This window comes from Besnoitia besnoiti, assembly GCF_002563875.1.
Source record: "Besnoitia besnoiti strain Bb-Ger1 chromosome Unknown contig00007, whole genome shotgun sequence".
NCBI lineage: Eukaryota > Apicomplexa > Conoidasida > Eucoccidiorida > Sarcocystidae > Besnoitia > Besnoitia besnoiti.
In genome coordinates, this window is record NW_021703915.1 from 2016788 (window position 1) to 2042379 (window position 25592).

The following is a 25592-nucleotide window of genomic DNA, read 5'->3' on the forward strand; positions in this document are numbered from 1 at the left end:
ACGCTACGGCTGTTGTGCCTCCTGTGGAGTAGCGGACATGGGAAGTGCAGACGGAAATGGTCCTTCTCGCATGGTTGAATCAGGGACAGGCAGTAGATTGTGATATGGTGGCTGCACTCGATGGAAAAGTGGCATTCGGGTAAAATATTCTCTTTCAGCAAGCACAGCGCAGATGACTCCCAAAATCCTCATTCCATGTGTAGGCGCGGCCTGGTGAGACGCACGCCCATCTTCACTGTCGAGCATGCAACGACGGGTACACGTTTCTCAGTTGTCGAAAGAAGACTTTCACAGGCGCGTGAGGGTTTGCAACGTTGCCGACGTGTGTTTCGCAGAAGAGGCTGGTGAGGCAGAGTCAGCCGACCTACGAAAAACTCCAATTTCTTGGACGCAGTATGCTTGCAGCGTATCACTGACAAGGAATTTTAGTGCCAGGGCAAACACCAGCTCTTTGGGAAGACTGCAAGGTCCACGCAGATTTTCACGTTGTTATACCGTTTGCTTGAGTGCGCTCTCGACCGCCCACAAGGCCACATCAATATTGTTCTCTAGTTGGGTATATACTCTTGCCTAGCGGTGTCATGTGTAGGCGATGCAGTCTCGGCTTCACAAGATGACTAACGACCAACTATCAGGTCCCCTCATACAGGCTGGTAGCAAACAGCAACTTCACCGCGCAGGCGAGCTGGTACGATGCCGTGCAGCTGGAGATCCGCCTTACGCGCCTCAGGTCCTGAACAACTGAGTCCGTGTCCAGTACGCTTCTGAGCACGTTGAATCCCCAAGTAGCAGACTGCCTTTATTTCGAAAATGAACCCGCGTAGGCTCACAGAACGGTACACACCATACTGTCTCATCACATTACGCCTGTGGGAAGGCCAATTTCAGACAAAGAAGCCAACCGGCCGGCCAGAAGCAACGAAACAGTACCAACGGTCCTATTGACCCCGAGCTACTGATGCACTGAGAGGGGTTAAACACACTTGCAGTGTCGGAAGGGGGGTTTTTCTGTTTGTCTGAGGCGCTGCTAAGAAGATGTTTTCGTAACGCCTTCTCGCAGGCACGAAAGCTCATGTCAAGCGTTGCGTGCATCTCAGCTGTTATCGAGGGAGAAGTGTTTAAACCTGCTGGCACTGGTACTCAGAGCCTGTGTAAATCGCAAGTCCGTCGGCGCGGCACTCTAAGAGTCAATCGTCTCCAAAACTGGAACCGCAACGGCTTTTTTCCCGCAGCATGAGTGTTCGCAGTGTCCTCAGCTGTCTGCGACCTGTGTCCCCGGGTTTTCCTCCCGAAATGAGTCGTGTGGTTTCTTGCCGACTACGAAGAGCTGTGTAGAATTTCTAGGAAGCCAAGCTCCAAACACATGTTTCGAACGAGCCAAACATATTTTTGTCGCAGGTTCCCCACGACGCGTCCCCCTTGTGGATGCCGTGGTCGTTTGTCTTCGGCGGGCGTCCAGGAGGGCCGCTACTCTGCGCTAGAAGAGGCGAGCGAGTCTCCTCCGCTGAAGGCAAAAGCGTTGCACGTCTGCAGCGAGTTGACTCTTCGCGAGTCCTTATACACGCTCCGGGAGGCGACGTGCAAGAACCGTTGTTCTTTGCATCCTAAGCTGAGTGATCCACAGTTGTCGCAGCGCGAAAGTCGCTGGGAAACGCGATTCACAGGCCTCCATTCGGTGAGTTAGTCGCCGCCTTGTAACTATAGCTGTTCTGCGAGTTTTTTCCTGTATGCGGTGCGTCGTTCGACGCGAACGATGAGGTTGGGCAAACGGTGCCTAGTCGGCGCCACGTGGCGGTGCACAGGCGCGTCAGGAAAGGGCGCTTCTTGCAGCTTTCTAGAGGCGGTTCGCAAACAGAGACAAGCCGTTCTGTTCGCGGCAAAGAGTGTGATCGCGAAGCCGCAGAGTGAGAGCAGGAAAGCGCTGCATGCGACGCCTCCGCCAGACTTTGTTGTGGGGGTCGGGCGACCGTTGCTCTTTGGAGCCCGTCTGCGTGGGGGGCTACGACCCCTCGGGACAAGGCGCGGGATCTTTCTTAAAGGAGGCGGTGTTTCGGTGGTTCACGGCGCGTTGTGGCTGCGGGGCCTTTCGCAACAAGCCGCAGATAAGCTAGCGAAGCGTGGATGGCGCCAGAAAGCCGGAAAAAGGCCTCCGCAGTGATTTTGCGCAGTTCAGGAAGGAAAAGAAGGTCATAGTGCGAACCTGCAAACTGGGCAACGTCCCAGGCGAACGCGTTTCCGTTGAACGCTGGAGTGTATTGGGGGCGCGCGCGCTCAAGCTCTGCGTTGATCCGAGGCTGCCGATCTTTGCCGAGGCTGGTGATAGTCGATTAAGCGACGGCTGTGTGTTCTGTATGGGTGTGGAACGCCGCAGCATTTAAAGGACGGCAGGAAAGGAAAGTGCGGTTATTGCCTACCCCTGGCATTATCGCCGATCTAATTCGCCTTGTGATCTTGGCAGCCTCGTAGGGGTCTCGTCAGGTCTGGCTCATTCGAAACCGTCACGCGAGATCTCCGCGCTCCTTCGCTTCCTCTTTGAGGCCGCCCACACACCACACGGCGTAATTGGCGAGGAAGTTGGAACCAGCTGCCAGAAGCCACACCACCGCCTTTTTCGAGCCGACGTTGCGGTGCTGTGCCGGCGGTTCGCAGATTCCAAAGCTACCCGCGGTTCCGCGTGAGGACGTCAGATGCGCGCCGACGAGGACGACGCACCGACACACCAAAGAACCGACTTTCCTGCGGGTTCCGCGCCTCCCTGGAGGGCACACGTGTCGAAATACCGTATGGTTTAGGGTTTAGGGTTGTACGTCCCCCTGAGTGAAACTGTTTCTGTCTGTCTGTTCCTGCCTGTTCGTGACTCGCAATGGTGGGGCAGGACTCCCCCGACGGCGACTTCATGACCTTCGACGAGTTCTTCGGCGGGCCGGGGACTCAGACGATGAAGAAGATCGGCCTGCTGAAGCGCCAGAAGAGCAAAACTGGAAAAAACGAACTGCTGCGCGTGCTGCAGAATCAGCGTGTGCACATGGACGAGAGTGCAATTCACTTTGTCGCTGCGCCGCGCGCGGGCCGTCGCGCCGACGCGCGGAACTCGGTCTTCAAGTTGGCTCAGAGATTCCGCGCGCTCCCTGACAGCGAAAACGTCGCATGCATCCACAAAATGTTCAACGGCGTCTTGGAAGACGAGGAGTCTGGCGACGAGGACTGGGAACCCAGCTTCCGAAAGATGCCCGAAGTCTTGAAGAGCAAGCGCGCCACGCCCATCCTGGAGGACGCGTCGCCTGAACACCTGATGGATGAAGCCAACTCGATGGGCGACGACGCCCAAGCAGCTCCCCAGGGAGTGCTGACCTACGATCAAATCAACGAGGACCAAACTGTCGACAAGTTCGTCAACGACGCCACAGGACATCCCGCCGCCGCCAGCCGCGCGGCCGAGGAACGCCGAGACGACGACAAGGAGGACAGTGACGACGACGATGATGACGATGATGAAATCCACTTTGCTGAAGAAGAGATGGACGGTACGTGACTCGGGAGGCAAACATCTTCGCATCCAGACGTTCAAATTCGTCGTCGAACTCGCAGTTCGGGCGAGAGGCGTCGCCTCACGTCTTTCTGGCGACACTTTGTTGAGCTCCAAGCTCACGGAGGCATCAGCCGTTTATACACACTACAGCGATTTTCCCGCCAGAATCCCCCCCCCCCTCTCCCCCCGCTTCTTCTGGGGGGTTGGGTGCGGAGCTGATGGGCATATACTGAAGGAGATTGCGCGGCTTGCGGCGTGTCCGCCCGAGGGAGAGGAGCGTCGCCTCCGCGTCGCCATTACGCCGGGCGAGTTGCGTGGTTCCGTGGTGCGTTGACGCCTCTCCGTTGTGCTGCAGCCCTCAACTCGATGCAGCGGGAGTTCATCAACAGGAACCTCTTCGCCTGGTTCACCGACGTCCGGCACGCGTACGAGACTGGCGTCAAACTCGTCAAGGTCAACGCCCTCGGCCATAAGTTCATTCGCATCGTGGAAGTCAAGGACTTTGTAAGTGGCCGCTTCAGGCGTTTAGCGAGGGTCTCCGTCTGTGGCTCGGAGGTGCATCAGCCTCGGGCCTGTACGTGGAACAGGAGAGGAGAATGCGGTCAGCCCCATCTCCTCAGGAGCTCGTTTTGTCTGAGGCCAACTGTAAAGTGCGGCAAATAAGCCTAGCAGAAGTGTCTGTCTGTGCGGTGCGATCTTCCTCAGCTTCTCTCCATCAAGCAGCCCCACACGCTGAGCACGGTTAAGATCGACAGACAAGTAGCTGTGACGTCCATCGTGGCTGTTCGCCTCGGGAAGGAGTCCAGGCAGTTCAGCGCCATGAAGAGCCTCATTGAGCAAGGCGTGGCGTCAGCGGAAGATGAGTAAGTCGTAGAATCAGCGCCAGGAGTGAGCCAGTCCCGCCTCACTTCAACGGTGTGGTCTATGGGGACGCGATAACCACGCAGTGAAGCAAACTCTCCACTCTGCTCCACTCAAGAGGATTCCTGTTGTGAGATTCGCACACCCAAGCTCTTTATGATGGCAATTCACCACCACCCCACTGGACTGTCTGAGACAGATAAAAATCTTCGATTTCAGTATCACGGGAATCAGGTTTGCTTGGAAGCTGTAGTCATTATGAACACATAAACGGTAACAGGTGCGGAAGTGAGCCGCAGCCCAACTCCAACACTCCCTCTCGCTTATACACACACTGAGAGTCTTTTTTTGGAGCAAATCCAAAGTCAGGAACGCTTCCCTGATACTGAAACACAATACGTTTAGCTGTCGCAAGCAATACCGTCGGGAGGCGCTGTGCTGCACTTACAAAGAACAAGGTTGACGGTACCTCGTGACCGGAGTACCCCTATTTCTCTGCTATGACTAGTATGACTGCCATCTCCACGGGGCCAGAAATTCTCAACTGGTTGGGTGCGTACTTGGCGCTCTGGGTGCTTACGCAACAGAAAACGAAATCCCACACGACAGTCGAGTCGTGACGCTCTGAGCTTTCTGCTGCTGTTTCCAGTCCTGCGCCGACGCAATGCGCGGTTGTTGAGCTACCAGGCAATCGCACGCTCTCCCTTATCTTCTTGTAAGTCTGCAGGGCTTCTTGAGGCCCTATGCGGGGAAGCGCCACGCTGATACTCGCGCTATGTGTGTTCGCGACTGCGCAACTGGGTTGACACTGCTTGCAGCCCACGTGAGAGAGGCGCCATGAGTGACAAGTCTTTACAGTGGGGTAGCCTTATTTCTTCGGTTCCACGATGAGAGCTGCGCCATCGGCTAGCGCGTTTCCCATATGGTATGTCTGGGCGCAGGGACGAAGAAAACAGGAACGGCTTCGTGTTTTTCTTGCGCGTGATGATCAAAAAGGCCCTCGCGGCTGCGTCGACACTCCAGGAGAGCTGAGAGTACCCCGCGCTGTCAGGCACCTGAGTCAAACACGCGCGATTGTCCCCTGTCAGGCCGTGCCCACTCTGCATCTACGGCTTGTCTCCCAGCACATCTGTTGACGGGCGAGAACGGGCTCCATCCGCCATCAGCGGTGTTTCAACGGGGAATCTTGAATTTGTGTTAACCAGGTGTAATTCTCTCCGCTGCCGTGAAAGTGTGGCGGTCGAAATTTATGCAGCCATCAGGCTGATTGTCTCTGTGGGCACCAACGCCCCCGCTGTCCATTCCTCCCTCCGTCACCAACGCGGTGTGTGTGCCTGTCAGTTCTTCGTGACGGCGCAACTGCCTGGTGCCTGGTGGAGTCCGTCGTGTCGCCGACACCACACGCGGGTCATTGAGTTCTTCGGCTAGGCGGCTCCGCGTGACTGGACGGCTTGGTCATCGGAGTTCGTAGCGGCGGTGTGTGTGCACTTTGCCGTGGGGGCCTCCGGTCCACAGCTCTCGGTCTCAACTTGAAAAACTGTACGAATCGGCATCTGTTTGCAGGGTGCTGTGTGTCGTACACGCCCGAGGACTCGCCATCCTTCGGGTGAGCCTCGTTTGGAAATAGCTCTATCTGCGTCCTTGAAAGTCCGTGGAACAATGTGGGCGTCTTCCCAGATGCCACCACGGGGTCGAGTCCTGCGGGGACTTCCCCAAGGAGACGTCTCATTCTGAGAATACCACCGAGACGCTTGCACCCCCTTGGAAGCGACTAGAATGATCTGCAAGGCCATGTTCCGCCCGCCACTGATTAGCGTGGACTATCCGTAGAGAGCACTGTCCCCACCGTCGCTATCTGTGCAGCCATCGCTTAGCGTAGTGAGCTCTCAACACGATACTTCGCCTGCATGCCAAGGAAGCGGGAAACGGTTACGCCATCAAAACAAAATTAGTTGGCGCGACTGCTCTTCAGCCCAAATTCCACACCCACGTTTTCCGCGCCCGTGATGGCAGCTGCACTCCCGTATAAACATACGGTGAGAATTGAGGAGTTCGGATGCCCCCCGCGTGAGGTGAAAACTAGCCGCTGGTACCGCCGGCCTCAGCGGTCGAGGGCCTTGTATTCCCGCTTTGAACAGGTCCGAATAACAAGATTCTCCGGGCTCGCGAGTGCGGTTACACTCGTTAGTTTTGGTTTGTCATCCACCAATTTCAGGTGGCGAAGCTGCTGGGGTCGCATCATCCGGCATACTCACAGGATCACGAAACGTCAGACAAGCAAGGAGCGAGCTTCCCCTTCGTCGGGGGTCGCCCTGTCAGCGTCATCTCTAAAACGAGGCAGGACGCGTTTTGCCACGCAGGTCACAGTAGGAGCGACCGCATGCATATATGCTACTCCGAGGCAGCCATCATCTGCCGCGGTTCACGAGGCGGCGTATCATAAAAGGCGCGGGCACGCCGAAGCGTGCCAGAAGGTTCTTCTGTTTTCGGCTCTCCCGACGTCCCCTGTCTCGCCCAGAGCGCGCGGCTGCCCTAGTCCCGGACCCCGAGCCGGCGCGGACGCGTGAGGCAGGGCATCGAAGTGATCCTCACAGTGGCGCGTGTGATGAACCCCGGGCGCCTGACTTGCGTGCTCACACACCCGAGTAGGCAGTCAAACTGGCTTTTCATCCCTTCAATCTGCTGTCGCCTTTATTTTAGTCCGTCGCGAGGATTCCACGTTCTTATCTTCGATTTTGACCAAGGCTTCCTTCCTCATGTGGCATGCAGCAGCGCCAGTACCTCAGCCCCTGTGAGGTGCCCCCCCTCTTGTAAGAGCCACTGCTCGTCACTGAACTCACCTCTTTGAAATATCCCACTACAAAGGTGTCATCTGCTTACGCATTTAAATCAAGTTATCCCAGTGGTTAGTGGTCTATGCTGCTGTGTGCAGTTGCACTCCGGGCGGGTCCAGTTTTTGAGTGGTGGTTTCCCGGGGTGTTCGCCATCTGCCTTTGCCCCCCGCGACACATCACCGGTCGACCTGTGTTCAAATGTTCGCGCAGCCTGGCCGGATTAACGTCTTCTTTAGTTGCCCTCGCGCGTGTCACTCAGCTCTCTATGTCCTCTTCTTTTGGATTCTGCGTCCTTCTACCGCCATGTTTGTTATGCGCTCCCGAGCCAAGTCTCCATAGTGGCAACAAAGAGTCATGAGGGGCCCACACTAGGGATAAACGAGCACGGTTGATCTACGTTTCCGTTCGCTTCGAACGACCGTCTCACCTGACGCGTTTGTTTCATTTCCTGCTTAACTGCGGCTGCCACTGCCATCTGGGGCACGTGCGTCTGACAGATAAGGAACATCTGGAAGGTCATGCCGAAGAAAGCGCCGCGCTGTCTACCGTGTCAATGGAATAATAAATGCCACGAACTCCATTCTTCGTGAAATGAAGTGACACTGACTCTCCGGCGGCGTGCAGCTTCGTGTGAAGTGTCTCCTGTGCTGATTCCCTTTCTTTCCATCCGCCCCTTCCTGCTCCCCTCTTCTCTCGTTCGAGTTTTCAGTCCTTCTCCCTCTCACGCACTTCATCCGCCTCAGTACGCCTTCTTCATGTTTTGCTCGCGCTCACGTCCTCCAGCCCCCGCGAAACACTCTCCCTGCTGGTACACGACGGCAGCTGTACCCTGAAGGGCTCACAGTGCACATGTCTTTCCTGCCACACCGTGGCAGCCCAATGTTCCCTGTAACCTCTCCTTCTGACATAGATGGATTACCTCCACAGAGTACCTGACCCGCTTGGAGAGCCTGTTCGAGGGCCCTGCTCGCAGCGCAAGGCGCTGGGATCTGAAATACCGGCTACTTTTGCTGTGGACTGTTAACACTGCGTAGAGCGGACAGGCAGGATGGGTACAGAGAATGTTGGCGTACTGTCCCAAGTCTTGAAGGTCTTTGTTTACCGGATGCACCTGTTCCAAAATGGAGAGGACGAGGTGATGCATCGAGACGGTCGCATGGCCTGTATTGCATGCCAAAGAATTCAGGAGCTACAGTAAAAAAGTATAGACGCCCTGTACCACATTTGGAATGCTTGGCTTTCAGGGGTGCCAGTCGTTGCCGTAATCTGCCTCTGCCTTCCTCCCCCGCCGCCACCAATGACTCAGAAGTTATTCAAGCGTACGGGGCGCTCGCTAGTGGCTTTGCCAACCAGTGTCACCCGCGTTCTCCTCGCTCAATAGTCTGAAGATGTGGCTCCCAGCGCCTAGCGCGTGTGCGTTCCTGTGGGTGCACGTGGCAAATGCAATGTGATGAGAAAAGAACAAAAAAAAGGCGGTCTAGTCACCTCGTCTGGGCGTGGGTGCAAGATCGTTCGATCGATGGCTGTGTTCACGTTTGGTGTTCTCCGTTCCCTCGATATGGAGCAACAAAGGAGAAAACTGGGTCGGCGGCTGTCCTGTGTACGAGTGCCTAGTCAGCGTCATACATCTTGCAGGAACCTGGGCATGGCGAGACGTCCATCAGCAGTCCCCATTCGTTGCAACCTGGAACTCAAGGCAAATACAATGTCCAGTAGATTCTGTTGACTCAATCCACGCTGGAGGCGGACACGGGGAAATGGAGCGGAGCAGATACGGATGCGTTGTCACAGCTGATTTTCTCCAGTCTGCGAACTGCATGTCTTACTTCGGCCGTTTCAGCCGCCATCCTGGGAGAATACACCTCTGTCAAGTCAGTCTCGAACGTAGCTGTTTCGCAGTGATGTAACTGCGAAGCAGCTATGTTCGTAGTGGCTTGAGGGGGGGGTACAGATGCTCGGTACAGACTAGACTGAATCGATGAATGCACGAGGCGCGTCGCATGACCCAAAGAGGCACGTGCAGTAGAGCTAGAGCGTTCAACGTCATACCAACTCATGAGTGTGGCGGCTGGACCGCGAGTGTGCAAGGCCTTTACGACTGCATGGAAGGCGGATTTCTTCCCTGTGCGGAGCCAGGCAGGGGGGCCGCCGAGCCCCGTAGGACTCGCGCGTTTCCATGCCGGCGGAGACAGCAGCTGGAATTCTACGAAATTCGGGCGAGAGCCTGAGAGTGTGGCTGAACGGGAGACGAGCGTCAGTACTGCACACACACCGCTCTAGATCTGAGAAGGCTACAAGGAAGTGCCGTCGTTGAAGACCTTGGAAAACAGCAACCCAGGTCACAAGTTTAGCGGCGCGCTTCTTCCTTCGTTCCGATTATGGACTATGGCTGCTCTAGTCGGCCTAGCAGCTTCCCTGTTATTCTCTACGGACGGGTGCGTGCCGAGTTTAGTTCGAAGAGATGTGCATACATGAGGCATGCTAACGCGACAGCTGTTTACAGCTGGATGAAATCGGATGGACTGGTGAGGAAGCCGCAGATCGGGAAGCCGTCGAGCGGTGGCTGGCAGTCGAGAGGGCTGGCTAGAGACTTGTTCTCCTCTGTCATTATATCGCCAGTTACACTGATGGAACTTAAATCGGGCATGTGGTTCTAGAACAGTGGAAGGAAGCTATTAGAGAGTGGTCGGTAGCGATATCGTAACAAGTACCGATCCAGAGGCAGTGACCGAGCTTCACCGCATTACGTCTCGTCACAAGCTTGGCGTAGTAGATGCCCGCCCGTCAGCTGGTGTCAAACACTGTGAATACAATGGGTGTCATCTATGTAGAATTCAAAGCGGCACACCCTGCAGCGTGACTGTTGACGATATGTCTAGCTTGCATGTAGCTGTAAGCAAGAAGTGGGCCTGGGCAACTCCAGAAGGGAAGCTCAAAGGTCTTTTTCAAGCAATGCACTCTTCGCGCAGCAGTGAAATACGTGCCTATCCACATGACGTCCCCGCTGCTGGTATAACGCCTCATGTTCCCCAAATTCCCCCGCCGCAATGCTGTCTTGTTTCCAGAGCTTGGGTATGTCTAGTAGCCGTTTTAGTCCCGTCTTTGCGGCTCACGGACAACAAAGGTGACGCAACGGTTGAGGTCCGGCATTCGTCCGTGTCGGTCGGATATGCAGTAAGAAAGTGCTTGGTCCCTATACACTAACGCTCTCACGCCTTGGTTTGTTCTCCTGTAGAGGCCTTCCTGCCATTTTCTGTCGCTGCCCGCTTCTGGATGTTAGCAGGGAAGGCGCGCGTGTGCCGCTTGCCGTACGAGCGACAGCAGGGGCTTCTGAGGGTCTCGGGCTGCTCTCTGTGAGTGTGTGATTAAGGTGCCCGATCCCGGCTGAGGCTAGCTGAGCCCGCAACACCAGCTTGGGTTGAATCGGCCCTGTGTGCTATGGGGTGACGCTCGTCTCAGTGTGAATACCAGCCGTGTTCTTGCACTGCACGCTCCGCACTGTCAGGTGGAGCAGCAGTGTGTTTTGATGTCGCAAGGGGCCCCCCCGTGTGCACTGAGGAAGAGGCAGCAGGGTGGGGGGAAGAGGGACCAGCAGCTGGGCCGAGGCACACACTCGCGTCAAGGCACGCACCTCGTCCCTACGACCCCGAATGTGTTGTCGATTCTTGCCTCGGCGACATTCACGGCCTGGGCGCGCACTGGTGGAAGGCGATCGGCAGCTGGCGGAGGGCTGCCGGCGAAGGGCTGCCGGCGAAGGGCTGCCGGCGAAGGGCTGCCGGCGAAGGGCTGCCGGCGAAGGGCTGCCGGCGAAGGGCTGCCGGCGAAGGGCTGCCGGCGAAGGGCTGCCGGCGAAGGGCTGCCGGCGAAGGGCTGCCGGCGAAGGGCTGCCGGCGAAGGGCTGCCGGCGAAGGGCTGCCGGCGAAGAGGCCCTCTCTCGGCAGCCCGGTGCCCCCACTTCGCAGCGGCGGCCTGGCCTCTCGCGCCCGGCACACCTCTCAGGGCAGCGCGTTGTCTGGGGGGGAAGTTGCGAGCGGTGTCCCATCTCGGGAGGCTTGGCGGGTTCCAAGAAACAGGGAAGACAGGAAGTCCCGCGCGCGCTGGAGAGCAAAAGGGTCCCCGCTATTATTCTTCCCTAACCTATCGCCCTGAAAACCGAACGCACAGTCTTTTCTAGGCGCTGGCCTACGTTTCTGGCTATCTATCGCTTCGTGTGGTTGCCTCAAGTGTTTTGCCCGAAATACCCCACGCCGCCGCGCGGCGCCTCTCAGAATCCATGGACCTGCGTGGTTGCTGCGCCTCCGTGCAGACCCCCTCCGCTCACCCCCCTCCTTTCACCCTCCCTCCTTTCACCCCCCTCCTCTCACCCGCCTGCTCTCACCCGCCCCCCCCCCTTCCCCATCCCCCGTTGCTGCTATGGCAAAGAGGCTGTCTCTCGTCCCTCGCAGAGCGGACCGGAACCTGCACGGCCGGTAGTGTCGTCCCTGCACTGGTGGGAGGGCGAAGACGCTGGCAGCCCGACGGTGCTGAGCAGAGGAGATATTTTTGATATGTTTTGCTTAGTTTCACGCTCCAGCTGGTTCGCGCCTGCAGGTGCAGTTCGTGCCGGCTGCGGAATTCGTGTTTCGGGGGAAATAGGGAATTCCCAACGGTGGATATCCCTCACAAGAAGCCGCTCCGCCGCGCGTACGACAACAGAACCGTGTTTTTTCGGGTTACCCTCTCTGTTGGCTGCCGTGCCATATCAGGCCGCGCTTCTCGCCGCGGGGTGGCAGACTCGTGCACACCTCTCCGGCACCGAAGAAGACCCTTTTCGCATCCGTTTCTCCGTTTTTCGCAATTGTTCTTCCACCTCCAACCTACGTTTCCAATCCGTTTTTTCCTGGTGACCCCTCTCCTTTGCGACTCAGAGTTCACAGATGCCCTGGGCAACGTCTCTTTCGTCCGGCTGCTACTGAAGCCGGTACCACCGGGGGTCTGCACCAGCTCTAGACGAAGGGCCTGTTCGCGGCGTGGGGAAAAAAGAAGGCGGTTTGCGGGCAGAAGGCACCGCGGGAGATTTGTAGCGGCTAGTGATTTGCCCTGCAAGCCGCGGGTATCCCCGGTTCAAACCGTTCACGCGCACTCGAACGGTGTCCTCGCAGTTCTGCATGTAGGTTCACGGAGCGCGCGGCCAGCCGCCTCCTTTTCAGCCCCCAGGGCTGATCTCCAATTCTGAGAGGGACACAAGGCGCCATGTCTTCGCGCTCGCTTTGACACATCCTCGATAGTCCGACCTGCCGCACACGCCTCTGCCGCCCGGTGGGCCGCGCCGGCGACAGTCGCCGCCCGACGTTGTTTTCGCGAGGCGGGGCGAATATTGCGTCGCACCGCCTTTTTTGAAGAGCGGTATTTGGAGCCGGCAGGACAAGAACAAGACGGAAAGGGCAAGTGAACAGATGGTCGGTGAAGCAGGAAACAGGAAGCCGGGGGCTGTTGCAGTGGGCGTTTTGGGCGGTTCGTGTGTGCCAATATAGTTTGGGGGCACTGTCAGACTCAAGCGTCGGATTCGCTTGCGGTGAATTGCCGCGCTTCACCGAGACGACTGCGCAAGTCGTAGCAAAGCCACTACACCTGTTTGCGCAGCTGTTGGGAACTTTCGACCAGAGAGGTATCGACAGACAAAGCCTACGGCTCCATTCTGTGCTGGGCTGTCCGGACTGCTGGTAAAGCTGCCTTGCGGCGTGTTGGGCAATGAGACTGAGGAGCGACCGAGCTCCGACGACCAGTCCAGTCTGGCCCGTAAGGGATCCATTTCCACTTTCATAGCTTGGCGCACTTTTGCTGGTCCTCCCGACCCCCTACTTGTTTTCTTCCTGCTTCGACGAACTGCGGAGCGACGCCCTCACAGAAGAGGAGAGTCGCAGCAGCTTTTTTCCGGAGCGCTAATGAGGACGCTGCAGCCGCTTGCGCCGGCTCAGGCCGCCGGCCCCCCGAAAGGCGTCCCCTGCCTGTCGTCCGCGGAGTTGGCGATCCTCTCGTCTCTCCTCGTCGGTGTGGCGCCGCCTCACACGCCCGATGCGCAGCGGTGTTTCGAGGACGACGAGAAGGTTCCGCTGAAGCCCGCGGCCCAACACCGGAAGAGCTCGCCAGACACTCTGCGCCCGGAGAGCGGCCTCAAACTGGAGGTCGCAAGTCTCCCCCTTCAGGGGACGCAGAAGGAGGCGGGGGAGGCCGCGAGACCGAAGACCCCCGAGCTGAGAAACACTCTGGCTGGCGACGGGTGCTCCACGACCAGCTCTTGTGTGGGGCTGAGAAGGGACTCCGACGTGAAGAGTGCTGCGCGAGGGACGGAGGTCTCAGGCACGGACACTGCAAAGAAGCGAGAGAAAAAGAGCGTGCCCGACCTCCAGGATTTCGAAGAACGCGCAGATGGGACGCTCCTGGATTCGCACCTCCAACGCAGAAGTCCGGACGAGAAGACCCGAGGCCAGCCGCGGGACTTGGAGGGCCTCGATTCGTCTCTCACCGCGGCCGCAGAGACGACTCTCATGAGGATAGAGACTGCAGCTGCGGCTCCATACGGCCGCAAAGCGGGGGGCACCGACTCTGCCTCCATTGCGGAGAACCTGGAGGCCAGCAGCGCCGTGGCCTCTGAAAGGAGCGCGCCCTGCAAGTCTGGGGAGCAGCAGGCACTCGTGGATTTGCTGATGCAATTCGTGAAGCAGCACCAAGCGGAGACCCCAGGTACAGATGGACGGCAAGAGACAGCAGAGCGACGCGGGGGTGGTGCCGCCTCCCCGGAGACTGCCGCCGCAAACAGGTCGCTCTCCGCCCTGCAGGCTGCGACCGGCGCAGCTGCGGTGGACAGAAATAAAGGGGCTGCAGACATCTTCAGTCTTCTGGCCGCTGCTGCGGAAAACGCGGGGGGGCAGGTGCCAGGCCACCTGAACCTCTTTGGCGCGTTTGGCGGCCCTGACCGCAGAGGAGCGGAGGTCACTGTGTCGCGGGGACTCGGGCGCCTCGATGAGGGCTTGTTTGACAGCGACGTTGACTCGTGGAAGTCGTCCGCAGGACGAAGCGCACGCGAGTCCATTGCCGGCGCTCTGGGGTTAGCGCGCAGCAGACGCCTCAGCGGCTCTGAGACAGACAGCGTCCACAGAGAGCGGGAAGGGGCTTACGACTCCAGTCCGCATGCGCAGAGGCCCGTGCGTAGAGAGGCGGGCGCCGCGCCCGCAGAAAACGCCACAGACACGGCGGCGAGAGGGTTGGAACGAGATCTCCTCGATGCGAGTCGGCTTACGGCTGAGGCCGTCGGGTTGGACTTCCACGCGCTGAACGAGCTGCTTTTCAGTTCCGGTGCGCTGGAGGAGCTCGAGCGCAGCGGCGGCTCTCTGGAAGCGCTCTTCAAGGACTTGCCCCCGCAGGGCCCAGCCCTGGGCCTGGGGCCTGGCGCACGGACTGCTGTGGCGGCGGCCTCGTCGGACCGGCTCTCTGGCTGGCAGCACGTTCTTAGCAAAGAGGAGGCCGGGGAAGGAGAGGCCGAGGGCGTTCGACCTCCCCGTACAAGTTACGGACAGCAGCACATGCAGCCCAGCTCCCAGATGTACGAGGAGTACCTGGTTCAAAATGCCAACCTGAGAAGAGCTCGAGGACATGAAGCGGAAGGCCCTTCCCGTCTAAGCGAGGCCGCCCAGGAAGGGCCCCCGGCGCGGAGCTGGGATGACGCGTTGTTCGGCGACGCCGAACGGAGCGCTGGCGCCGATGGGCAGGAGGTAGTCCAGCGAGAGCCCGGGCCCTTCGAGGGGAGAGGGACCGCGAGCTCCCCCGCGTTGGCCAAGGGCGAAGAGGAAGAGCTTCTCAAGCGAATGTGCAATCTCGGGCGAGCCAGGACGCAGTCCGGCGCACCCGCGCTGGAGCAGGGGGAGGCCTGGTCTACGTGCGGCAGTGACGCGGCCCAGCTGCAAGAGACCGGCGGGGTGCAAGCATTCGCCTTGGGAGCGGCCGGCGAAGAGACTTCCAGGGCGGCGAGACACAGAGGGAGAAGTCGGGCTGCAGCGGGCGCGGCGCCGAGTCGCGGCCCCGGCGGCACAGGATTTCAGGCTCACACCGGAGACGAGACTGGATCGTGGCGGGCGGACGACGCAGACGACGACGGCTCCCTCGGAGGCTTGGCTTCCTCGAGGCATGAGAGTGGGAGGGGCGCCGTGCTCGACACCCACTTTCAGGATTCCTCTGCGGGGTGGCCCTCGCCGGCTTCGTTCCACGATCTGGAAGCAGAGCGTGAGCGACAGCGCAGTTCGGCGAGGAACGGCGGCAGCACTCGAGGCGGGGGGGAGTCGGCGACTTCTCGAGGCTCACAGGACCGTCGGGACCTGCCGCCCGTCCCCCCAGCTGGGGTTGAGCCAGACGCGCTGGGCGCGGAGGCTGAGGAAGAGGCTGGATCCAGCGGAATGATTATGGCGGAAGACGAGCCTCTCACGGACCAGCAGGTCGCTCTGCTGAATCACATCTACGAGGTTCTGAGCAAGGCCGAGGAGTATTTCAGCTTCAAGTCTGCGCTGTACCAGCTGCACATCAAGCGCCACCTGAAGAGCTGCGTGTGTGCGTCGTCGCGCGGTGGCCATGCTCATAACAGCACGAAGGCCATCCGCCTCTTCCCTTTCATGCCGACGGTGCCTATCAACGGCGTCGAGCAGCGAGCCCTCCTCAACGTCCGCAAGCGCCTCCAGGCTGGCAGCAGCTCGGTACTGGTTCCAGGTGGACTTGGCCAGCATGTGATAGAAGAGCTCGACGAGCTCCTCACATCTCTTATCAATAAGGTAACACTCTGTGTTGATGCGTAGCGAAAAAGGAGCTCGTCCTCATTTCCTCTCTGAGCTCCAGCGGTTTTTGCTGGTCACCTGAGGGGGGTTCCGTCTGCTCGCTAATCCCGAGTGGGAAGTCCAACTCACAGGCTGCGGAGCATTCCATTTTGCTGATGTCGCAGGGCTGTCTATGTGCTCCCCGGGTGTGGCCTGTCTTGCACCCCACAGACTGCGAGAGGGGTGTCCGTCCACTCTTGCTTCAGTGTGTGTGGAGTTGAAGGTGTACGTACGGCGTGCGGGCCGTGTTTTTCGCTGTTTTCAGCTGTTGTTGATCATTGTCGTCAAGTACCAGACGTGTTTCATCCACGCTCCCGCGCGAGCTCAGCTTCGAGAGTTTCTGGTCTCCTTCGTCTTCCCTGGTGACGCCGCCACGCAGCTGCTTTTCCGCGACCACGTTCAGGCAGTCGTCCACGCGCGCATCCGACACTTTAGAGACTCTGTGGGGCGCACGCTGCGGCAGCACCAGCCGATGAGCCGCGGGCGCCGGGGCCTCGGCGGCAGTGGCTGGGCGGGCGCGGGTGAGGTAGCTTTGGGCCGCGGCGCGTCGGGCGCCTCTGCAGAATCAGGGTTCGCGGCAAAGAGGGTCGGCAGCCCGGAGATGCCGGTTCATGGCCTTCCAGCTCCGGTCGGCGGACGGGCGGGCGGGCGCGTGCAAAGGGACAGGGGCGAGGAGGAGGCGGAAGAGCGAGGGAAGCGAAGAAAAGCATTCGGCGCCACGGCGGCGGAGTACCTGCGCGCCGCGGCGACAGCCACCCAGACCAACGCTGCGGCGGGGGTCTGTGCGGGTCGTGGCCGCCTCCCCCAGGGTGAACTGGCCGAGGGCTTCCTCCGCCGAGGCCCGGAAGACGCGAAGCAGGAGCCAAGCGACCTGGGAAGCATGGCAACGGTGGACGACAGCAGCGGAATGCTCGCCCGCCTGAGGCTCGAGAGCCACTATGGTCACGATATTTCCGAAGGCGCACCTCTGTGGAAGGCAGGCAGACAGGGGAACCGTCACCCCCCCGCCTTGGAGGAAGGCCGGGTGGGAGGCGCGCTCTTGCCGGATAATCCCGCAGGGGGACGCAGAGGCTGCCGAACTGGGGAGGGGGAGGGGGGCAGCCGCGCTCTCGACTGGCACTGCGGGCTTCCAGATGCGTTGGAGAAAGCCAGCCGCGCGACGGACCGAACGACTTCGACAGGCGCTTCGGTTGGCGACTGGGGGAAATGGCGAGGTGACGTCTCAGACTTATGCCCGGGGGACAGGCGCAGCTGAAAGGCACGGCTGTGGCGCCCCTTTTTTATATCGGTTTTGGGGGGGGTGAGGCGCAGCTCACCAGTCAGTGGTAAGCGAGCGCCGAGTGTGGAGGTTGTAGCGTTTTTATGAAAAACCCACAGCATACAAAAGCTGTACGAAACATTCACGCGATCACCGTGACAGTCTTCACCGGATGTAGGTACAAAGGTATGGGTAAGGGGAATTGAGATCAACCAGGGATCGCAGGGGGACGGAGAGGAGCGGCCAATGTCATGGCCCTCGCGTGCATCTGTCAAAAAGGGCGCTGGGACAGTCCAGGAGAAAAATCTGCTCAAACAGCCTGGGGGGGGGGGGGGGGGGGGGGGGGGGGGGGGCGACGAGGCTGGCCACCTCTCTCGAGCTCCGGGCCTCATAAAGGGAGGAACGCTGGCCTGGTAGCGCGAGGCCCTGTCAGGCAAAGCAGCGACGGAGGCGAGGATCATATCAAGGAAGAAAATGTGGTGGTCTGAGGAAAGGGCAGATCAGGGAGGATGTCGCGTGACGCATATGAACAGCAGGCCTGACGCGGAGCATTCTCTCTTGGGCCATCAAGGAAAAGCCTCCACGAGGCAACGCTGGCAGAAAGTCATCAGCTCACCGTTTGCGTGGTGGGCTCGTGATTCCCATCTGAATCGTCAGATGTCGGGTATTATGCAAGTCGTAGGCGCAACTGCATCAAGAGCTGCGTAGCAGGCCGGTGCGAAAAATCTCAGCACCGCAGTATTGGCCAGGGCAACGCGAACTGATTTGACTGCTGGTAAAAGGTATTCTCATAGTATGTATATACGATGCTACCGCTGTTAGGGCGTCGAAAGAAAGAGGGGCGGGCTCGCGGGCCTTCCGTGTGTGCGATGAGGATGCAATCAAGCTTTTTGTCCGTGCAACGCCTCGCACTGTCCTGCCTCACGTCCTCGTCGCCGTTTTTTATCAGTTATGTCGAATCGGTGACGCACACGTTCGTCGAGAACGTTTACAGCTCCATACTATCAAGTCACTAAATGCACGCTGCCTTGGATGGTAGGCACAGTGGATAAAAATAGCCTGTCAACGAGGTTGAGGGTGATTGCGCCTCAACAGCTGTTTCAGGTTCGCCCCCTCGACAGCATAGTGTGTCTCTGCAATTTCCGGCGCCCGTGCAGCAGCCGGAGTAAAATTGAATCTATGTGTGTCCCGGTGGTAGCGCGATGATGTGTGACCAAGTTCGTTGGGAGTCGTCGCTGCTCGTGTAACCCGAAAGTGGAAGCAGCACCACTGCCGTTTCTGCGTCATTGTTATTCCACACACGAAACCCACGTGGCCCATTCCTCTGCCTTTCCAGTGAAAGGCGAGGTAGCGGAGCATTCTGTGCCTCAAGCGCTCAAGAGGTGGGCGAGGGAGTCGCGCCCCGTTCGTTTGGCGGGTCTGGACTCACAGAAGGCTCAGACCCGTCAGTGGAGTGAAACATGTGCCCAAGTCCGTTCATACGCGAGACGTTGAGCAATGGATGTGAACTGGCATTCCATGGTTCAATCGTCTTCCAGTTCCCTTCGACGTCTTGGAGGACACTGTTTCCCGCGATTCTGAGTGGAACAAAACCGTATTGTTTTTCTCTTGGTGTAATACAGTTGGAGAGAGTGTTCCATATCATGCTTGTCTCTGTCTATCTACCTAAAAAACTTAAGTTCAACTGGCGCGCTGCAGCAGCCAGGGGGGAATCTGTATCTGTTGGAGTCCGACGTTTGTGGGGTATGCTGAGTCGCTTGAGGCCAGGTCCTGGTGTCTGTTGTTATTGGCTGTAGAAGCCATGCAAGCGTTCTTGTCGGGCCCCCGTGGTCTTTCTGTCGGAATTCGAAGACTCTCGCTAGTGCATCGTCTCACGATGGAGACAAGGCGGTTCCTTGAGTGGCTCACTGTAGTCTAGAATCCCTAATGCCCTTGTCGATTTTGTCTAGTTGTCACAGTGTCTTATTCATTCATTTAAGATAATATTGGTGCAAAAAAGGGCCTCAGCGGCCTCCCTGTGGGTCATTGTCCACCGCTGACGCGGCAGGCATGTCTGCCAATCGTCAGACTTGTATACAAAGAACGTTCCCTGAATACTCTGCACAGCGGAAACATTCGAAACGTCGACGCTCGTGCGGCATTCACAAGCAGTCGATGCCATGATTCCCCCATCCAGCTGTGTTTCGGATCGAAAAGCCTTACTGGGCGTGATGCGATTTAAAAAGTCTCATTGTTTAATACACTAGAAAAATACGAAACTGGAGGGAAGTTAACTAAGACGTATACACGGCAACCACAAGATTTTCAATGATGTCGGTGAGGCTCACATTCGCACCCGCTGTAGACATCGTTGCGACACCGTCATGAACAGCATCCGCGACAGACTGCGTGAGCCCAAGAGGGTCCAGAACGTTGTCGACGAAAAAGCTCATCAGTGAAGCATAAAGGTCTCCATTGCCTGTCACGTCTCCGGCATGTCGGGCAATAGCGAGAATTGACTCTTTGCTGGCCTTGTCCGCCGATTCTCCCTGTATTATCGTCACGGTTCTCGCGGGCCCTGAGAAAGGCCAGCTGCCTCCGCCTGTTTTCTCGAACTTGGCAGCGAACAAGGATGCAACTACCTCAGTCAAGCCCAGAGGATCCAAGACAGTATGAACTACTGCCTTACTCACAGCCATGTAGAGGAGCCCTTTGCCAAACTTTTCTCCTATCTGAAGTGCATGAGCGAGGATCTTCAGGCATGCCTCGGGGTACAAGAACTTGATGCCTCCGAGAAGGATAGGAATTTTGGGAAGATCAAACTTGTCGACTCCTCCCAAAACAAATTTGTCAAGCCCCCCTCCCATCAATAGCGGGAGTTTCAGCAAATCAGAGCTTTTTAGCGCCAACGCAGCCAGCGCCTTCGGGGTCAGCAGAGCAGCGGCAAAGGCCTTGGCAGATGTCTTCGTTAGAAGAAACGCCTTGACGGCTGCCGCCTTCAAAAGTGCCTCTTTCTTCTCTAGAAGCAACTCCGTGACCACCTTATCCAGCTTGAAGGGGACTAGGAATGTGCAAAAGAAAGATTTTGCAAGGCTGACGTAGAATTTCTCCGAACCTAGGGCACGGCCAATCTCTGCAGCGAATGCGAGCAGATCTTGCAAGTCAACATCATCTCCGGTCTTTGACCCGATTATGCCTACCAGAAGGCTGACAGGATTCAACATGCTTAAGTCGCCTTCCCCCATAGCTGCCTTTGCTTTCAGGATCAAGGCAGCCACTTCCTTGACCAAGCCCGATGGGATCAAGAATTCGTCACAGAAGGCGCCTGCAAGATTGGCGTAGAGCTCCGCAACTCCGAATTCTTGGCCTATCTCATGAGCCACACCCACAACGGCCGCCCGTGCCGAAAGATTCTCTTGCGCTGAGCTCAATTCTAGAGGTTCAGCACTGCTGGCTCCAGATGAAGTGTTGAAATCTCCAAGAGCTGCCTCAATCATTTTCATCAATGCAGCGGCGGCTGTGTCCTTCTGATCATCATCATTCGGCCCGGTGGACGGGGTCGCCAAGCTCTCCACTTCTTGTAAAGCCCGCGGAGCATAGCTAGTGTCGTCGCTTGTCTCAGCTCCTACAAGAAATGGAATACCGTCTCCTTCGAACGGAGCCACCAACTGCTGAATAATCACTGATGCAGGGTTCTCGGCGTCTGCCAAAATCCGCAGTATTTCACTTCCGAATGCTTCTGTCACGCTGGCTAACTGCTCAGAAACTGATGAAGGCAGCTCATCGATCAGTTGGTCTGCAAATCCTAAATCAAACACATTGCCTCCAAGAGCTCCATGCAGGCTTTTGGTGAAGGCGCGAATCGTTTCTCTAGGTGACTCTGACGCCTGCAATCGGCGCCCCCGGAGTCGCCGACTGCTGTCGTCTGCGGTTGACAACACACACAGGGGAAACCAGCTTCGTAATCACCACAAATTGGAGGAAGGTATATTGTATTCCCGAGCTAAGAATATACCGAGGCTACTTCCTGACGAGACGTCTACGCCTAAGTTGAGTCCAGTCAGTGAGCGTACCGGAAAAGTCTAAATCATTCGCGATCGTTCGGATTGCATCGGTAAGGAACAGATTGGTGTACGGAGACGTGAGACCGAACGGAAGGAGCAGCTTTTGGAGCAGAATGTCGGTGAAAAGCAAACCTTCATTCTTCCATAAGAAAGGCAAGAAAGGTAGCATTTCTGGGCGCTGAAGAGACTTTTCCAAATCTCCCGCCGCAGCTGCCTGCAGCGGCTGAGTGCCACTAAGACTGAAAACCACCGGAACGGCAAGGAACAGCGATCGTGGAGCCATTGTGTAAGACTTTCCCAGAAACTACAGGAACAGTGTACATGGAAGTTACAATGCCAACACAAAGTTATTACAACTGACTGAACCACAGACAGTTCGGCAGCGCCGACGGCTGTTGCCATGACTCATCGATGCTCGTTAGTTCCTTGCTGCTCGTGTGTGAGTTCCGCATCGGAGATGCGATGCAGTGTAGTGTCTGCTCTCGGTACGGCAACTGTAAACCATTGTGATTTAAGGCGCGTAGCCAGCCTTCGCCGACGCGGACAAAGCTATGTTTTTCGAATAACGCTAGGGGACGGCCCTGCGTCAACTGCAGATCAACACTTAGTTGATCTGCAGTTGACGCAGGGCCGTTCCAGCGGAAAGCCGAGATCTGCCGAGTGTAGATCTCGGCTTTCCGCTGGAAGCCGATTGTTGCGGGTCATCGCGCTGGCCCCGATGACCTGTAGAATATCAATTCGGGAAGTGGTTGTGAAACTCGGTCAGCCCGTTGTCTCTTAGAGTATAGCGTGCTGCCTCTTTCGAGGGCCCCCAGATGTACCTAATACCGGGAGCAAGTATCCATTCAGAGTCAGGCAAGTACATCGTTATCGGGAGAGCGGGGAACCGACGCTGCAATGATGAAATACTATGAGCATGACTTCCGCGGTTCCTGTCTGGAGGTTTCAAAAAATAAGCGTGGACGGTGGGAGAAAGACCTAAATACTTCGCATCTAAAGGACTCCGTTCTCGGCTCCTAAGAGGCAGACCGTCGTAACGTGGCAAGTAGCCATACCTCTTGACATCTCGCCCGATAGTGGTATAACAGAACCAACTTCCTACGAGGATTAAGCAACGCAAGCGTCATGTTGAGTTCTGAGAGATTCGAGAATTCGGTTTCTTCTGACTGAACCTGGGTACACACGACCTAGCCATTACAGCTGAGCGACGCTTGTACCGGAAACTATCTGCGGGCAGTAGGGTGCTGGTGTCGTTTCGAAACTGGAACCCTGGAATCCCTATTCGGGACTGTCGTGTCAGACGCCGGGGTTTGGCCACTTTTTCCCAGCAGTAAGACGCTGTTGAAGGAAGACACAACCGTGTCCGCAAAGTGTATTCACACGACAGAAAGACAGAAACAGTTGCAACTTGAAACGCATATAGATGTTGAGAGAAAGACACTGAGGGCGGGAACTGAAAGTCGCACATTCACCGTCTCTAGCCGACTCCGGAAAAGCTGAACTCGCGTGCGTCGAGATCTCTGGATGCTAGAAAAGGTAGTAAACAGTGTGACGCCATCAAACACGTGAAAGTTCACAACCAGTGCACACGGCAGTGGTGCACACATGTCCGCGCTCCAAAACGAAACGCTGCTCAATGGACCACTCTGAGAAGACGCTGCTGTGGTGGTGACGAAGCATTTAGAGCTCATCATGGCCACCGTAGTCGTCATCATCAGCACCGCCGGCAGCGCCACCCGCGCCAGGCCCTCCGGTTTGGCCGTACACCTTGGAGATGATAGGGTTGCACACAGCTTCGACGTCCTTCAGCTTGTCACGCATCTCCTCCGCCTCAGCATCGGGGTTGGTGGTGAGCCACTCCTGGGCCTCGTTGACCTTGTCGAGGATGGTCTTCTTGTCGTCCTCCTCGATCTTGTCCGCCAACTTGTCCTTGTCTTCCACGGTGGTCTTCATCGAATGCAAGTAGCCCTCGAGCGCGTTGCGGGCATCGACCTTCTCCTTGGTCTTCTTGTCCTCCTCGGCGAACTTCTCGGCCTCCGCAATCATGCGCTCGATCTCCTCGGGAGTCAGACGGCCCTTATCGTTAGTGATGGTGATCTTCTCGCTCTTACCAGTGCCCTTGTCGACGGCAGACACGTTCAGGATACCGTTGCGGTCGACGTCGAAGGTGACCTCGATCTGGGGGACGCCGCGCGGCGCCGCGGGGATGCCAGTCAGCTCGAACTTGCCCAGCAAGTGGTTGTTCTTCGTCATCGGGCGCTCACCCTCGTAGACCTGGATGAGCACAGCGGACTGGTTGTCCGAGTAGGTCGAGAAGGTCTGCGTCTTCTTGGTGGGGATGACGGTGTTTTTGTTGATGACTTTGGCCATGACACCGCCGGCGGTCTCGATACCGAGCGTGAGAGGAGTGACGTCGAGGAGAACCATGTCCTGTGCGCCCTCGCCAGAAAGGATACCGGCCTGCACGGCGGCACCGTACGCGACGGCCTCGTCCGGGTTGATGCCGCGGTTCGGCTCCTTGCCGTTGAAGAAATCCTTGATGAGCTGCTGAATCTTCGGGATACGCGTCGAGCCACCGACCAGGACGATCTCGTCGATCTGGCTCTTCTGCAGATCAGCGTCCTCGAGGACCTGCTTGACGGGTTTCAGAGTCTTCTGGAAGAGATCCGAGTTCAGCTCCTCAAACTTGGCGCGGGTGAGCGTCTCAGAGAAGTCGACGCCCTCCATCAGGTTCTCAACTTCAACCTTCGCCTGGTGCTGGGAAGACAGCGCACGCTTCGCGCGCTCGACTTCTCGGCGCAGCTTCTGCAGGCCGCGCTTGTCGGAGCGGAGGTCCTTGTCATACTTCTTCTTCACCACCTTGATGAAGTGATCCATAACGCGCTGGTCAAAGTCCTCGCCTCCCAAATGCGTGTCGCCAGAGGTCGCCAAGACTTCGAAGACGCCGTTGTCAATGACAAGCACGGAGACATCGAAGGTACCCCCACCCAAATCGTAGACGAGGACAGTCTTCTCGTTCTTCTTGTCCAGACCGTACGCAATGGCTGCAGCGGTCGGCTCGTTGATGATGCGAATGACATTGAGACCAGCGATCGCGCCGGCATCCTTGGTGGCCTGACGCTGCGCGTCGTTGAAATATGCAGGGACGGTGACGACAGCGTTCTTCACCTCCTTGCCAAGGAAGTTCTCAGCCGTTTCCTTCATCTTGGTGAGCACCATGGCGGAGACCTCCTCAGGTGCGAGGATCTTGGGCTGGCCTTTGACCATGACGCGGATGTACGGCTTACCATCCTTGTTGATGATTTCGTAGGGAAGCAGCTCCTTGTCTCTCTGGACTTCCTTCTCGCTGAACCGGCGACCGATGAGACGCTTCACATCGAAGAGCGTGTTGGTCGGGTTAATCGTCGCCTCGTTCTTCGCCGCCTCACCAATCTTCCGGTCGTCGTCCGTGAAGGCGACGTACGACGGGGTGATGCGGTTGCCCTGGTCGTTGGGGATGATATCGACGCGGCCGTGGCGGTACACACCGACGCAGGAGTACGTCGTACCTAGATCGATTCCGATTACGACGTCCTTCACTGGAGACGCAACAAGAAAAACAAAGGACTCGATGACAACTGCGCAAAAAAAAAGTGGCGTGTCATTAGCTCAACCGCACTCACCCATGACATGCACGCCCTGTATCTACTCCGCCGCTACAGACACACCTGAGGGGACAGCTGTCTCTTAACACAACGAAAAGAGCCACATGAGCAAGATCGACAAATCGGCACAGGCTTGCGTGGAGTAAGTGTCATCGAACACAAAATCGACAGACATGACAGTAAACGAACGCCTCCAGCGAGACAGCACAGACTCTTCTGCGGACTGCCCGCACGAAACGACGGCGCAGCCATAACCCCCAGTCTGTAACACCGAGGAATCTGACGGGAAAACCCACCTAAAATGTAAGAAGAGACTTCATCGTCCCTTTCTTACCCTTACCTTTTTCTTCGCTGTCTGCCTTCTCCTCAGCGAAGGCAGGATTCAGGGAAGGAACGAGACAGAGGAGAGCCAAAAGGCTCACGAGGGTGAGCTGCCTAAGGGAAGCCATTTCGCCTGAGTCTATGTTTCCGCCCACGTGGCAAAAAACACCACCTAGAACGCTGCAATAAGACGGGAAAAAAGACGGGAAAACAAAATCAACCAGCCTACACAGGCACTACGGGGGATGGGCGCCCCTGAGGG

General features: G+C 57.5%; 4 protein-coding genes across 4 annotated transcripts; 2 read left to right on the plus strand and 2 right to left on the minus strand.

Moving 5' to 3' along the window:
• Positions 1–2863: 2863 nt before the first annotated feature.
• Positions 2864–5422, plus strand: BESB_073000 (uncharacterized protein; the record flags this gene model as incomplete). The annotated part of the gene is made up of 5 exons (XM_029365673.1): positions 2864–3524; positions 3885–4033; positions 4235–4372; positions 5020–5105; positions 5332–5422. 5 exons carry the CDS (start codon positions 2864–2866, stop codon positions 5420–5422), a joined length of 1125 nt encoding a protein of 374 aa, XP_029218157.1.
• Positions 5423–13148: 7726 nt separating this feature from the next.
• On the plus strand, positions 13149–17319 carry BESB_073010 (uncharacterized protein; the record flags this gene model as incomplete). Its single annotated transcript, XM_029365674.1, has 2 exons — positions 13149–16022; positions 16330–17319. The coding sequence occupies 2 exons, from the start codon at positions 13149–13151 to the stop codon at positions 17317–17319; spliced, it is 3864 nt and encodes a 1287-aa protein (XP_029218158.1).
• A 2276-nt stretch (positions 17320–19595) lies between these two features.
• BESB_073020 (uncharacterized protein) lies at positions 19596–21648 on the minus strand (the record flags this gene model as incomplete). The annotated part of the gene is made up of 2 exons (XM_029365675.1): positions 19596–21226; positions 21375–21648. The coding sequence occupies 2 exons, from the start codon at positions 21646–21648 to the stop codon at positions 19596–19598; spliced, it is 1905 nt and encodes a 634-aa protein (XP_029218159.1).
• Positions 21649–23045: 1397 nt separating this feature from the next.
• Positions 23046–25458, minus strand: BESB_073030 (chaperonin protein BiP; the record flags this gene model as incomplete). Its single annotated transcript, XM_029365676.1, has 2 exons — positions 23046–24943; positions 25344–25458. 2 exons carry the CDS (start codon positions 25456–25458, stop codon positions 23046–23048), a joined length of 2013 nt encoding a protein of 670 aa, XP_029218160.1.
• Between the last annotated feature and the right edge of the window lie 134 nt (positions 25459–25592).